Source organism: Gobius niger (assembly GCF_951799975.1).
Source record: "Gobius niger genome assembly, chromosome: 9".
Taxonomy (NCBI): domain Eukaryota; kingdom Metazoa; phylum Chordata; class Actinopteri; order Gobiiformes; family Gobiidae; genus Gobius; species Gobius niger.
The window spans coordinates 34921252-34937139 of NC_136860.1; the positions used below are offsets into that span (position 1 = coordinate 34921252).

At 41.0% G+C, this 15888-nt stretch overlaps 1 protein-coding gene across 2 annotated transcripts in view; it reads right to left on the bottom strand.

Annotated features, from left to right (window-relative positions):
• ints6 (integrator complex subunit 6) overlaps positions 1-15888 on the bottom strand; it is a 57794-nt gene that overhangs the window by 11311 nt on the left and 30595 nt on the right. For both annotated transcript variants that reach the window (XM_079563396.1, XM_079563397.1), the window contains exons 6-14: positions 10367-10492; positions 9887-10038; positions 8178-8330; positions 7963-8095; positions 7750-7844; positions 5308-5418; positions 5015-5230; positions 3826-3952; positions 2131-2273 (exon numbers count right to left, since the gene is read on the bottom strand). In XM_079563396.1, the coding sequence (XP_079419522.1) occupies positions 2131-2273; positions 3826-3952; positions 5015-5230; positions 5308-5418; positions 7750-7844; positions 7963-8095; positions 8178-8330; positions 9887-10038; positions 10367-10492 (1256 nt within the window). The remainder of the gene's footprint in view (positions 1-2130; positions 2274-3825; positions 3953-5014; positions 5231-5307; positions 5419-7749; positions 7845-7962; positions 8096-8177; positions 8331-9886; positions 10039-10366; positions 10493-15888) is intronic.

Below are 15888 nucleotides of genomic sequence, written 5' to 3' on the forward strand. Positions count from 1 at the left end.
TACAGTATATATTTAAAAGTTGACTAAAGACATTTTATTTAGTCAACTAGAGCTAGAAATTTTAATCTAACTATTTCCAGTGGGTCTTAGGCCTGAGATATTTATAGAACGTACTATCAAATATCAAAACCAATCACGACAGAGGAATGGAGGGAAGCGACATTACTGTTACAGTGTCAAAACTTTGGAAACGCTCTTTTAGCGCATCGCTTTTTTCTTTAATTTTAAGACTAGACGCCAGAGGTGGGAGTGAGTCACTAAATGCAAGTCTCCAGTCAAGTCCAAGTCGTGAAGGTCCAAGTCCCAAGTGAGTCCAAGTCAATCGGTCATGGGCTCAAGTCAAGTCAAGTCTTGCTTTAGCCGGCAAGTCACCTCAAGTCACAAACGCCAGCGTGTCGACTTTTCGAAATGTGTTTAATCTTAAAAATAACAAGTGCTTTATCAAGATATAGTAATTTTTTAAAATCTCATGAATTTGGATTGGTTTATGGTTGATTTTTCAAACATGAGCTGCTTTTCCCTGCAGTCTTATTTTTGTTAGTTTCTGGCAGTTTTTCTGTCAGTGGTTCCCCTGTACTGCCCCAGCCCCTGTATACTCGGATTCGCCCCTGCTCAAAATAGATTCCGCGTAGCCTTCAGTCCTGCTGTCACTGGGCTGTGTGCGGATGTGTAAAATAGTCACTAAATGCTGTAAACTTTGTGTTAATTCTTTAAAACATCGAAAAGCCCCAAAATTCCTGTTGATTAATCAGCTCTTACATTGTCGTTCTGGAATAGAGCTGCAACTAACTTATTTTGATAATCGATTAATCTACCGATAATTTTTACGATTAATCGATTAATCGCTTGGCTGTGAAAGGTGCATGGACATTGGATTTCTTCATTTTTTTGACCACATAAAGCTAAAGTGGCGCCGCTTGAGGACATGTTGATGGAGTAAACTTAAAGTAGACGTTTGTAGGAGGCTCTTTGTTCTAATTCTGCTTTCTGATTGGACGAGGCAAAGACAGATATTAATGAAATTTATAATGTACAAAACACTGCAGACCCTCACTTTAAAAAACAAAGCAGGTTTTCATCCAAAATACATAATTGTCGGGTCTTTTTTGCTCTATTTTAGTCTGTGTTTGCTAGAAAACGATTAATCGATTACTGAAATAGTTGACAACTTTTTTCGTAATCGATTAATTGTTTCAGCCCCATTCTGGAGGCTCCGTCTGCGCTGTAGGTCCAGTCCAGTCATTTGACTTGAGTCTCCCACCTCTGCTATTTGCATTATAGATTTGATATTTTGCAGGACGATACGATATTAATGAGACAGCAGTGCTCCACAGCAGAGGCCAAAAATGAACTGAAGAATTCAGTCAGGACAGCAGGGGGCAGCACTTGAACCAAACACGTCACACAAATTACTTTTAATGATGGGTTTTATATTTATAAAGAAGATTAATTTGGGATTGATTATTCCTTTTTAAACAGGACTGTGGTTTCTTGTAAATGGAGTCACTGACAGATCTATAGGCCCATTTTCAGTGTGTAAGACCGGGATCATTTATAAACAGACAAAAGGGGAACAAAGCACATGAAAAGAAATGTAAATGTAAATCCCATGTGTTGATTCACAGCTTAATGCCTTCAATGAGAATCTGGTGCTGTATGTAAAATGTAAATCTCTGTTTAAATAGGATCAAATTATAAGGTGCAATTATTATTTGAGTCTGGTCGGGCCCAAAGCACTTTATGAATGTGAAACTCGGACGGAAGCTCAGCCTGGGAAGGACCGAGTGAGTGGTTGCTTGTGGTCAGAGGGTGCATTGGGGCAGATGTGTGCAGCTGTGCTTCTTTCAGTCTAACTCAAGGGAAGCTGTGGCTATATATTCCATACCATAAAGTACGGAGTGAAAGAAAAATAGTTCCTTTTGGTAACTTGTGTCATGTGAAAAACACAGAACTCACAAATAAGACTCTCCTCCTTTCCCTAATTTGGGCCTGTTTAGTTCTACTCTCGTTCTGACCTAGATCTGCTTTAACACCAAGCCTAGACTGTGGTTAGATCTTGTCTAATCATGTTTTTGCCTGAACTACAAGGAAAAGAAGTTGGTAGTGTTGTTGGTAAGTAAACACTCGTACCTTCTTGTCGAGTTTGAAGGGGTTTCCGAAAGTGTGCAGCCGCTTGGGTTGTTCGGGGTCGGCGTCTCGGAGCGGCTGAGGAGCAGCTTTCAGGAAGTCCTGGTAGTTCCCCATCTGAGCGATCGGGACGCTGTGCAGCTGGTCTGGAGACGCCACAGATATAAAGTCAATATGAAAACAATCTTGACCCTTTAATGTTTCCCACAACAATTAAAAAAAATTAAAAAAACATTTCTAAACATTTGGGAGGCAAACGACTTTTTGTTTTTGTTTTAACCGGTCCAAAACTGATCTGAATTAGCCTAAAACTAGTCTAAACCAGTATAAACCAAACTATACCTGGTCTAAACCAGTTTAAAAGTTGTCAAAAGAAGCATAAACTGGTCCAAACTTGATCTAAACCAGTCCAAAGTTGATCTAAAACAGTCCAAAGTTGATCTAAAACAGTCCAAACTTGATCTAAAACAGTCCAAACTTGATCTAAACCAGTCCAAACTTGATCTAAACCAGTCCAAACTTGATCTAAACCAGTCCAAACTTGATCTAAACCAGTCTAAACTTGAGCTAAATCAGTCCAAACTTGATCTAAACCAATCCAAACCAGCATAAATCCGTCCAAACTGGATCTAAACCAGTATAATCTTGATCTAAACCAGTCTAAACATGATCTAAACCAGTCTAAACATGATCTAAACCAGTCTAAACATGATCTAAACCAGTCTAAACATGATCTAAACCGGTCTAAACGTGATCTAAACCAGTCTAAACATGATCTAAACCAGTCCAAACGTGATCTAAACCAGTCTAAACGTGGTCTAAACCAGTCTAAACATGATCTAAACCAATCTAAACTTGATCTAAACCAATCTTAACATGATCTAAACCAGTCCAAACGTGATCTAAACCAGTCCAAACCAGCATAAACCAGTCTAAACGTGATCTAAACCAATCTAAACATGATCTAAACCAGTCTAAACATGATCTAAACCAGTCTAAACGTGATCTAAACCAATCTAAACATGATCTAAACCAGTCTAAACATGATCTAAACCAGTCTAAACATGATCTAAACCAGTCTAAACATGATCTAAACCAATCTAAACTTGATCTAAACCAATCTTAACATGATCTAAACCAGTCCAAACCAGCATAAACCAGTCTAAACGTGATCTAAACCAGTCCAAACGTGATCTAAACCAGTCCAAACTTGATCTAAATCAGTCTAGACTTGTTCTAAACCAGTCCAAACCAGCATAAACCAGTCTAAACATGATCTAAACCAGTCCAAACTTGATCTAAACCAGTCTAAACTTGATCTAAACCAGTCCAAACTTGATCTAAACCAGTCTAAACTTAATCTAAACCAGTCCAAACCAGCATAAACCAATCCAAACTAGGCCAATCCTTATCTAAACTGGATATTTTGAGTATTACACACTTGGTAGAGAATGGTAGAGGCAAAATTAGAAACACAACACATGATTCAATAAAGTGTGCTCTATCAAACGGTTGAGCAAACTAAAGGGTCAAAGCCACAGTAGGCTCAGTTCTGATTTCTGTTTTCACGCAGCTTCAGTGCTGGTAACACTTTGTGACGTGCAGCTTTACTTGAGGTTTTCAGCTCACGAAAAGGAAGAGCTTATTTTGTGATGACCCCTGAGCGGCTGCAGCGTTTCTTTAATCCACATCCCTCACCTGAGTCGTGGCCCCGGAGCGTGCAGGTGCTGGTGTGGAGGATGTTCCGTCTCATGCGGCTGAGCTGGTCCAGCAGGTGCGAGCGCGGGACGTCGTACGGGTTCCTGAAACTCTGAGGCTTCAGACCCTGAGGACGAGACCGAGAGAGAGACAGATTTATCACCGTTTCTGTGAGAAAGGGGAGTTTGATGGCTTTGATTCACTGGTGAAATACTGTAGTGCTGCAGCCGAGGAGGACATGAAGCTGATGAAGAGGACACAAGAACCATCGCTCAAAAAGCCAATAAAAACATGTTGTTTTTACACTCGACTGTGATGTGCAAAGGAGCCTGTACACAACTTCCTGTCTCGTCAAAATCTAGGCACCGTTCTTTCCAATAGACTGTAAATTTGACAATTTGACAGTTCCATGCTGATTATCGAGATCTGGGAATTTGATTTTGAAACTTCCGTGTTCATCGCTGTAGATGTTTTTGTCTTGAAGCTAAAAGCTAACACTAAGTACATTTTTTTTTTTTTAATGAGGCTTGTCTTTCGTATAAATACTTTTTTTTCTGTTGTTTTTTGATGCTTGCCGTTACTTAATGAACACATGCATTTCCTCCAGTCAAGTATTTACATACAACGTGATGTTTTTAACATGTCCCAGTGTCTTTCCATCAGTAACTTAGCCTGAGAATACCCAGGCTGCTGTGTGCGCTCAAATCATTTGGAAATGCACAGCAGCCTGGGGACCATGGCCGAAATTTTCGCATGGATTTGGGAACCAATCACAGAACGAGGAGGGACGGCAAGACGATGACGCGCTATTCGATATACGGAAGCTTGTAGTTTGTTTACGGATTTTTAAAAAGTTTATTTACAGATCCGGCAGCAGCGACTCCATCTTTTGATCAAACTTCAGACCGTAAACTAAATAGTTAAGCTCGAAAGTTTACAGTGGGTTTGTCAGACGTCATCTGACACCATGATACGATTGGTTATGGCTACGTTCAGACTCATAATGATAGACATTCGTAGCGCCCAATAAACGACTGGACGATCGTAAACCACACCTCTCCTATGAGAAAATGAATTTGTGATCCCCAGATGGCGATACCCAGGCTATCAGGGCACAGCTAATCTCCAATGAGGAAAGAGCAGGAGAGGAACAATGAGAATGCTCTTTCACCGTCCCGTCTGTCTGTACCTTGTTGATCAGGGCCAGGTGAAAGCCCTGAAACTCTTTGGGGTTGAGCTCCATGGGCAGGGGGGGCTCTCCCGTCAGACTCTGGAGCCTCTGGATGAACTCTCTCCTCTGGGCCAACGCCGCCGCGCCGCCGCCCCTCCACCGCACCTTTATCCCCGCGTCCGGAGGCGCCTTCTTCCCGATGGACGCTATCAACCGGTCGTACTCGATCTTCGTCTGGAAGGAAAGATCGATTTGAGTGAGCGTGACTGGAGAAAACACACACAGTTAGATGGTAGAGAAAAGAAAAGGACCTGTTGGCTGAGCTTTTTCAGATAAGACACGACGCTGTAGCTCAGGCCGTACTCCATGTTGTCGGCCAACAAGTTCGGAGCTCCCATGATCCTTAGCGCCTTTTTCAATGACTGCAGGGGGAAAACAAAGCAGAAGTTAGAAGTTATTTACAATTTATTAAGTTCCCATGTTAATCTGTCGTCCTATTTGTTTCACAGCAATCGCTTTACTGACTTAAATCGGACTAAAACTGATTTAACCTCAAGATGATTTTGACAAACATTAATCATGTTAAAAGTACTCTCTGATTTGTGTAATAGAGTTAAATGGGCGAAAACAAAGTATAAATACTGAATAAACCCAATGAGGTCATATATTATGCACAACACTGGCATTTGAAAGAAGTGCACTGGAAAAAGAATCATCGTTTTAAGAAGTGTTACTTTCGTTGACTAAAATATTTAGTATTAATTTTAGTCAAAGTGTTATTTTTGACGACTAAAATTGGACTAAAACTAAATTAAAAGTTTCTCATGAGACTAAAATGTCCAGATATTTTAGTCGACTAAAATAAGACTAAATAAAAATGAAAGGGAGAGACTAAAATCATCCAAACTTCTATTGAGCGTCTGAAAGAGCCTCAGATCATTTAAATTCTCTGCCAAAGGATCAGCTCTGAGCTTTGTTCATGTGGAGCAGCTCCATGAAGCAGAGGAACAACATTAAACATGATTATAATGAACATTATAAATATAAGTCGACTAAATTAGTTTTAATTTTAGTTGACTAAAACTAGACTAAAATTGAAAAGTTTTTTTGGACTAAATCTTGACTAAAATTAAATTACATTTTAGTCAAAAGACTAAAACTAAGACTAAAACTAAAATAAAATATGTTTATTAATTAACACTGGTTTTAAGGAAGAAATGACATAAATCTACTTGAATTAACAGATTAAATCTGAAGTTTGAGTAGATTTGGTCTGGTTTTAGACATGATAGTAGTTATTGTTTCATTATCTTGCTTTTCTGGCACGTTTTTTGTCCCTCTTTCGTTTCTTTTGCCGCTTTTTCTAAAAAGCTTTTAGATATGGGTAAAGCCAGATTTGAAAAAGTGTGCTCGATTCAGGTGGGGGTTAAGGGGGTAAACTTAAAAATATTACGGGAATCGCTAGTGCGCTCAAGGACAAAACCTCAGGAATAGTGATGTGACGTTCATGACTTAGTGGCTCTTTTGAGAGGGGCTCTTGAACGGTTCGAACCGGATCTCAATAGTGAAAAGAGCCGGAACTCTCCTGAATGAACACAAGAATCACAAGTGAAAGCTTTTCGCACTAAAGTCAAAGCTAAATGCGCTAAAAATGATGACAGTTTCGGCCTCTTTTTATCAGTTGTGGCCCAAGATTTCACGTTTTGTCAAAGCATCAGTCCCATTATAATTTTACATGTGTGCCTTTTATCGATCGTGACTTATATATTGTGAGTTTTCTGGCTGGCGTTATTAAAATGTTATATCAAAAAGAGCCAGTTTTTGAACGGCTTTTTGAAATGAACGGATCCCAAAGACTCTTCTCCCAGTAAAGAGCCTTGCACTAGCCTAGCACCACGTAACTCTTCAAATATAAGAACTGCATGAATTACAAAAAAAAAATCTCCAGAAATCAGCAACACTCTGGAAAAATGTGACACTAACACTACGACTAAAGCCTCTAAATAGAAATTAAAAGTGGATTAAAAGGCCAAGTCTTCTGAAAGTCCAGTGACACAGTTTGAAAGAGCCTCATGTTGTTTAAATTGAATTCCACTGAGCGCTGTCCTCTTCTTCTTACTGCAGACTTTGTCTTATCATGATACAATATTTAATTTATCTGTAGTCTGTTCATCACTATTCACATGGTGTCTCCTGTCCCCCCCCCTCGGGAGTGCCTGTCTAGATCGAACGGAGGAACCCGGGTGAACGGAGGAACCTGCATTCTGAAATCTGAGGACTGGACGGTCTGTGATCTTGGCCCGTCTGCTGAGGGATCCTTCGCCCTGGGTCTCTATAGCCTGTCCGTCCATGGGAGTGGATCTCTCCTTCTGTGGTTCTCCCCGAGGTTTCTCTTTTCTCCTGCCGGGTTTTTGAGTTTTTCCTCGCCGTGCTGGAGAGTCTAAGGACGGGGGACGCCCACGCCACTCGTCGCTGCCTCCTATTGGACATTATATTTGCCTGGATTCACCTGAACTTTTAATTGTCACATTTATTGCTCTGTTTTATTGCCTTAATGTTTGGTGCAGCCCTTTGAGGCCACTTCTGTTGTGATATTGGGCGATACAAAACCATTAAACTTGAAACTAAACTTAAATTAAACACCAAAGGAACAAGTCTGTGCTATGTTCAAGTGAGAAAATCTTGCCTAAAACATTTCATTTATATCAAAACTAACACTCGCACCTTCAATATTAAACATTCGATCTACTAACCCCGATGTAATAAGGAGGCATAGTTTTCAAGTAGTTCTCAAAGGACTGTCTCCACTGGAGCGTTGGCTTGAATTTGTGCACTTTTATCAAGTCGTCTGTGGAGGGAAAAGCAGAAACAGTGTCACGTTAAGCCTCAGCTGGAATCTCGTGCAACAGGAACGCGTCTCGTAATGTTTTTCTCAGTAATTCAGACGAGAGAGATGTTCCTCATACCGAGCAGTGGCAGCAGCACGGGGTAGTTGTAGGGCATGACGAACAGGTTGACACAGTTGAGCGCGGTGCTGGCTTTCAGGTATCCGAAGGGTTGGCCGAGGTCGCTGTATTTGGCACTGTTACACACAAACACCTGCAGGGGGCGACAGAGGGGTGAATCGTAATGCACAGTGATGATAAAAGCTGCAGAGAGTGAAGGTGAAGGCGGTTCGCACCTGCCAGCAGGAATGTGGGGACTTCCGCTCCAGAATGAACTGAGTGAGCGGCGACGGCTCCAGCTCGTATTTGTCGAAGGGGACTTTGTCGATGACCATGGGCTCGGCGTCCACGCAGGAGAAGCGCACGTGAGGGTGGGCCGAGCGCGGGGGCTGCACAGGAGAGAGGGGAACTTTCATGATTACTGCAGGAGAGTAAGGGCCTGATTTAAGCCAGCAAATACAAGTGTATACTTTTTAATGCCGTTTCAATGACATACTGTAATTAACCTCTTAACTCCCGTCTGAACCGAGAGGATCTTTTTCCTCACGTCATCAGATTTTTTTTCCATCATTTTTTTGTTGGGTATTCAACTCATTTTTTTTTTTTTTTTTTAACTTTTTTGTCCTTTTTTTTGTCCTTTTTTTGTCACATTTTTATCACATTTTTGTCCTTTTTTTGTCAATTTGTGGAATTTTTTCTCTCAAATTTTTATCAAATTTTTGTCAATTTTTTTTGTAATTTTTTGTCACATTTTTGTCAATTTTTGGTATCTTTTTTGCCATTTTTTGTCACATTTTTTAAATTTTTTATCACATTTTTGTAAAAAAAAAAAAATCACATTTTGGACACATTTTTTTGTAATTTTTGGTCAATTTTTGTAATTTTTTGTCATATTTTTGTAATTTTTTTTTATCACATTCTTGTCATTTTTTTATCACATTTTTATCACATTTTTTGTCACATTTTTGTCATTTTTTTGGTCAAATTTTTGTCACATTTTTATCACATTTTTGTAATTTTTTGTCACTTTTTTGTCTTTTTTTTTGTCTTTTTTTGTCCATTTTTTGTCAATTTCTTGTGAAATTTTTTCCACTTTTTCGTCACTTTTTGTCAATGTTTTCTCGCTTTTTTGTCACATTTCCATCATTGTTTTCGTCTCAGTTTTGTTGCTTTTTCCAGAAGCTTTTGGACTGGGGTAAAGCCCAACTGGAGAAAATGTGCTCGGTTCAGGTGGGAGTTAACGGGTTAACAAAAAACAAATAAATCAATCTGTGCATATATTAGTTCTTAAGATTTGCAAACATTGCATCGAACAGGAAACCTTTGAGCTAAACATTGACTACAATTTCAGCCAAAACTGCAGCTGACGGTGTTTAGGCCACGTCAAGCAATGCCATTATTTTCCAATAAATTAAGATTCAATGCCAGATCGAATCCAATTTAATGCTTTTTTACTGTTATTTAAAGCCTTTCGTTTGGCACAATTCATTTAAATAACTGTCAGTGTTTTTTAAAGTCCAGCGGAAATCCTGTAAGTGTTTGCAGATGTGTGAAAATGAGATAGTTAAAGTGGTGCGTAAAGCAGATGCAGCTGAGGTTTTTGTCTCTTAGAAATGCTAAAAATGTCATAGTTCACTCATCAAGTAAGTAAGTAAGTAAGTAAGTAAGTAAGTAAGTAAGTAAGTAAGTAAGTGAGTAAGTACTGTAAGTGGTACTGTAAACTTAACTGCTCCAAGAATTATATGAACAGTTTCTAAGTGATAAATCCGGTGCAAAAAGCAGTCGTATGTTCTCATTTTAAGAAGCTTTTGCAGTTCAACACCTGGCCGAGTAAATCAGGCCATAAGAGATTTAACTTTTGCTCTCAAGTCCCGTTCATGAAAACTATAAATGATAAAGAAACTGCCTGAAGACTTGGTTCTAACACGTCACTCAGAGTCCTCACCAGAGTGGGGGAGTTCTGGTCGGGCCAGAAGGCCTCAGGGATTGGCCAGTGTCCGATGGGGACGCCAGTTTTGGGGTTGGGTCTGACGTAGATGAGTTTGTGACAGCAGTGCCACGACTGAGGGCCCGGCTTCACGGGCTCCACCGGGGCGTCTGGAGGAAACGGGAAGCAAAATATACAAGAATAGTTATTAATACAAGAGACACTCCTGAACGGGACATTTAAAGAATCTCGCTTGGTTAGTGGAGGAAGACAAAGGGGCTCCACATCTGCCCCAGGGCAACAAAAACTTCTGACCTTTCTTTAGCTAAACCAAACTGTTCAGCCTGAAAAACACTTAAAAAGAAACTAAACCTTTCATTTACAGTTTATTTTGGTTACTTTCTCGAGGAAGGAGTATTTGACAAAGGCTAAACCTGCAGCCAGTCTGAACACACGGCTTAAATAAACATAGTTTGAGTGGGATCAGTCCCTCCTCACCCTCGAGCGGAGGTGGGTCCAGTCCCGTCTTCTCAAAGTTGATGACGACTCCGCTCTGAATCTTCTGCACCAGAGACTCCAGACACTGGTTCAACATGCGCTGAGAGAAAACGCTGTACGAGCGACCTGGAAACACACGATCAGACACAGGACAGTTCTGTTATGCACCGTGTGAGATTAAACTCTTAAATCTCAGTTTGGCTTCTTGCCTTTCTCCACAAGAGGGCGGCAAAGAGGCATCATTTTGACTTTCCACCACAGCTTAACCCCTTAACTCCCACCTGAACAGAGCACATTTTCTGCAGTTTGGCTTTACCCCAATCCGATCTGGAAAAAAGGTGTGAAAAAGCAACAAAACAGACGAAAACAATGATGGAAATGTGACAAAAAAGTGACGAAAAATTGACGAAAAAATGATTTAAAAAAATGTACAAAAATGTACAAAAAGTTGACCAAAAAATGACAAAAAATTTCACAAAAAATGACAAAAAGTGAAATAAAATTAAGGAAAAAAAAATACAAAACAGTTACAAAAATAAGTTGAATACCCACAAAAAAATGATGGAAAAAATTTTTTGTAGAGTTTTGTAGAGTTTTGTAGATCTTAGCTTTCAAATGCAGCGTTACACTGGCCTACAGGATTTGGGTAAAGCTGAACTGGAGAAAATGCTCTCAGTTCAGGTGGGAGTTAAGAGGTTAAACATACTTCTTCTGTTACAACCCAGATTTGTACTGGTTCTGTAATAACTTTGGCTCCATATTCTCATAAGAAAGCTACATATTCGTTTTTATTATGACCTTTTAATCATTACTAAGGTTAGAATAATTCGCTAAATCCAGTGTTGTTTTCGTCAACGAAGACGATAACGATATCTATTCGTTGACGCTCCTTTTTTTAATGACGATAACGTGACGATAACGAGCTGAAATGAGCTCTTTGTGGACGAGAACATGACGAGACGTTTACGAGTTTACGTTTATGAGACGAGACAAACATGGGAGAAGGTTTTTGGTCAGATCGTTTGTGCGCGGAGTGAGAGAACACACGGTAAACGTGACCAGGAGCGGCGCCGTGCTGCTCATGATGCGCCCGGGCAGCGGCGCCTCTTTCTCTCTCTCTCTCTCCCCGTGGCGTGCGGTCACTGCTCGTACATCCTCCACGGAGCGTCTGACGTCCAGGTCACAGGGACTTTATTGTTTCTCAGGACAGTTTTCAACACTGTGGCGTCTGAACGCAGAAAGCACGTTGATGTAGCTCCGTATGTGCAGACAGCGCTGTTGGTAAAAAAAAAAAAAAATCTCGACGCGATGATCAGAGGACGAGGAGAGCGGACGCTTTTGGGAAAAGTCCTGTTCACAGTCGGCCACTTCTGCCAGAGCCTATCGTGGTGTCATCTGTTTGTCAAAAGCCAATAGAAGCTATTATTTATCCCAATTTCCAAGACTTATCAAAATTTATTATAACTTCTTATAATGAAACAGACGAAAACTTGACAAAAACCTTTTTAATTTTCGTCTGGCTAAAACGTGACTAAAACGAACACATTTTGAAATGACTAAAATGTGACTAAACCTAAAAGCATTTTCGTCCAAAAGACTAAAACTAAAAGGGCCAAAAACAACACTGGCTAAATCAAAAACTTGCTGATCAGAGGAATAAACTTTTCACACACACAAATGAAACGGATTTGCTTTGAACATTTGGAGAAAAAAAACTTAATTTCAACACCCACTTCTGACTGTTTCAGGAGGTAAAAGGACAAAGGCACATTCCATAATTAGTGTCAGTAATAAAACGCGCTGCAGACTCTGGCCGTCACCTCTGATGACCTCGGGATGGACCCATTCACTCCTTTCAAAACATCACAGCTTTGTGTCATCAGCAGGAACCGGCAGAGGCACAAAGGGCCGGGCCTGTCTCTGTCCACACACGGCTCAGGCCGACGGAGACGCTGCTGATGCGCCAGCGCCGCTTCCCACGTGGTCCAGATTAGAACGATGATATTAACGAATGGCTCTCGGTCAAATTCAAGGGTTTTAATGGACAAATACGACAGTGTTGGTGCCACAGACGCAACAAATCTCTGCATCTGTAATTCTTAAAGACTTGGAAACATTGTGTTAGGCAGAGGAATGAAGTAAAATGTTGATATTTCAAAGTAAATTCGAAAAATTGGGAAACTTTTGAGGAAGAAATGTGCCAAAAGGGTGAAAATTTTAAGCCAAATGCGCAGTTGAATATGTTTCAAACACTTATAGGCATTTCAAAGAATTTAAAGCACAAAAGATCGAGCAATGTCATCAATTGCTATTTTAAAGCAGTACTAAGTAACTCTTCCCCCTAGAGGCCATAAGCGCAACTGCAGGTGTCGTAGCAAGTTACGATTTTTTAACTTATTAATTGTCTTGGAGAGTGAATACTACGCTGACAGGAAAGGCGAAGGCAGAGAGGGTTACTGTGCATCCAATTATACAATGGAAATATTTCTTTTCACTCAAACTCGGCTGTAAATATTGTTTAAAGTGACGCTAGCCCGCAGTTAGCTTTGCCCGCTAGCCTGTTAGCTTCTTCTTCGTGATTCCATTAGTGTGTATTGCTTTCTCCGGACCGGTGGCAGTCAAGTTGCAAACATGGTTTTCTGGCCAGAGACACCAGGGGGCGATGAAAGACCCTCCAATCATCCCATAAACACTTGTATCACCCACACAGGGACTACGGGGAGGGTTTATTAAGGTAAATAAGTTACTTAGTACTGCTTTAAGGCCTGCTGGAAAAGTATCTTCATTTTGAAACAGTTCATTTAACCTCTTAACCCCCACCTGAACTGAGCACAATTTCTCTTGTTTGGCTTTGTCCAAATCTTACATCTTAAAAAAGCATCAAAATAGCGACGAAAACGCAATGTGACAAAAACGCTTCAAAGATGTGACAAAAACGCAGCGACGATGTGATAAAAAGGTCACAGTCACTTCAGTCGGTCTTCGCTTTCAAATGAGGCGTTACACTGTTGCTCTCCAGTTGAGAAGCTTTTAGATTTGGGTAAAGCCCAACTAGAGAAAATGTGCTCAGTTTAGGCGAGGGGTAAGAAGTAAAGACTTAATGAAGCAACAAATTCAACTAGGGATGATACCACATTGTACTCATTCATGAGGTCCCGATACCAGAAACCGATATCATTTGACGTGTGGCCAGCGCTGAGGAGAGAAGAAGCAACAAACTGTAGAATTGTTTAGTGTAAACACAATAATCCACATAGAGCTGACTTTATTACAGACTGCGCTCTCTAAACCAGAGTCTGAGCTGGATTTAACCAGAGCTTAATGTTGTTAGAGCTGCAGCGTCTGCAGTGTTTACAACATACAGGCTAACGATGCTAACGATGCTAACTCGCGGCTAGCGCAGTTTTGGCCATTCTGACGCCGTTTTATGCCCAGATATTATTAGCCTTTAACTGCGTTTGCATCGTGGTTTTCCTCCCCGTGTTGTTGTTAGCGCCCGGGTCAGGAAAGTTAGCGAGCAAGGCAGTGATACAACTCGTAAGAGCTCATCCAAGACAAGACGCGGTGTGAAACTAGAGATAGAGAGAGAGAGAGAGATAGAGATAGAGAGAGATAGAGAGATAGGGAGATAGAGAGAGTAGAGATAGAGAGAGTAGAGATAGAGAGAGTAGAGATAGAGATAGAGAGATAGAGAGATAGAGATAGATAGATAGATATAGAGAGATAGAGAGATAGAGAGAGAGATAGAGAGATAGATAGAGATAGATAGAGATAGATAAGAGATAGAGATAGAGATAGATAGATAGATAAGAGATAGAGAGATAGAGATAGATAGAGATAGATAGATATAGATAGATATAGAGAGATAGAGAGATAGAGAGATAGATAGATAGAGAGAGATAGAGATAGATAGAGATAGATAGAGATAGATAGATATAGAGAGATAGAGAGATAGAGAGAGATAGATAGAGATAGATATAGAGAGATAGAGATAGATAGAGATAGATAGATAGAGATATAGAGAGATATATAGAGATAGAGATAGATAGATAGAGAGAGAGAGAGCTCAGGTAAGAACAGATCTCAGTGTGGAAGAACGGTGGCCTCACACGCTCACACCTCCTGCCAGGGTGTGAGCGCCAAAACCTATATTCATGCACGACAATAACGCTTTGCTGCTTTTCTTTCTGTCTGAGGCTCTCCGGGTTCAGAAAACACCATAATTCCTACATCGACTTATGAATGACAGATAAACCATACAGTTCTGGCCTCAATACTTTGCATTTTCCCCTTATTTTTTCTACTGTAACACATGCTTTTGACCCAAAGTACTTTTCGAAAAATCTCTACTGTCATATTTAAGCTTTAGAGTTAGTCCCTGTGGCGTTAAAGTGTCTTCAATGATCTTTTTTCATCACCGTGTTTTCCTGCCTCAGCGTTTGGAACATCAGATTCTGTTATTGTGACAGGCCTGTTCGCGTGTCCTCCCTGTGCCTCAGTAGTTTTCTTCTGAGAGCTCCGGTTTCCACTCGCGCTACACAATCCCTCTCTGGCCAGGACTCCTCTGTGAAAGAATCTGAATCTCAGCAGGCCTTTTTCTGACAAATCTAAAAACATCTCCCCCGCACTGTAAAGCGTCCGCGCTCGGATGGACTGTTTACAAACCCGTCCGCCCTCCATCTTTACGACCTGGAGGGCGAGCAGCTGATTTTGGCAGCGCAGCCCGACCCGGTGAACTCCTGACGGGATAAACACAGCTCTGGTGCTGGAGGAGCATCTCGAATGGTCGGACAGTGAGGCTCCTTTAGCCTTTAGCCTCGCGGCGCAGTCAGAGGAGCCGCGTGGAGATGAAAGACAACAGCCTGCTGCTCTGGGCCGAAAAACTCACTTTCAACAAACTAAAAATACAAGAGGAGGCCTGGAGAGACATGGCCGATGTGAAAAACTTAAACAGCCACATCAAAGCAATAACATCAGCAGCTTTTTACCATCTGAAAAACATGGCTAAGATCAGAGGAATAGTGTCAAAACCAGACTTAGAGAGACTTATCCATGTGTTTGTCTCCAGCAGATTAGACGACTGTAACGGCCTACTCACTGGCCTCTCTAAACGAGCTATCAGAGCTACAGAACATCCAGAACGCTGCTGCTCGAGTCCTGACAGGAACCAGGAAATACGACCATATTAGTCCAGTGCTCCGGTCTCTGCACTGGCTTCCTGTCACTCAGAGAATAGACTTTAAAACAGCTCTGCTTGTTACAAGTCATTTCATGGTTTAGCACCAAAGTACATCTCTGACATGTTAGAGCCGTATGAACCATCTCGGGCCCTGAGAACCTCAGGGAGGGGCCTCCTGGTGGTTCCCAGAGTCAATAATAAACACGGTGAGGCTGCGCTTCAGTTTCATGCAGCTAAAATCTGGAACAGTCTTCACGAGGATGTGAGACAGGCCTCAACTCTGACAATGTTCAAATCCAGGCTGAAAACAGTTCTGTTTGCCCGTGCATATGACTGAAAGTAT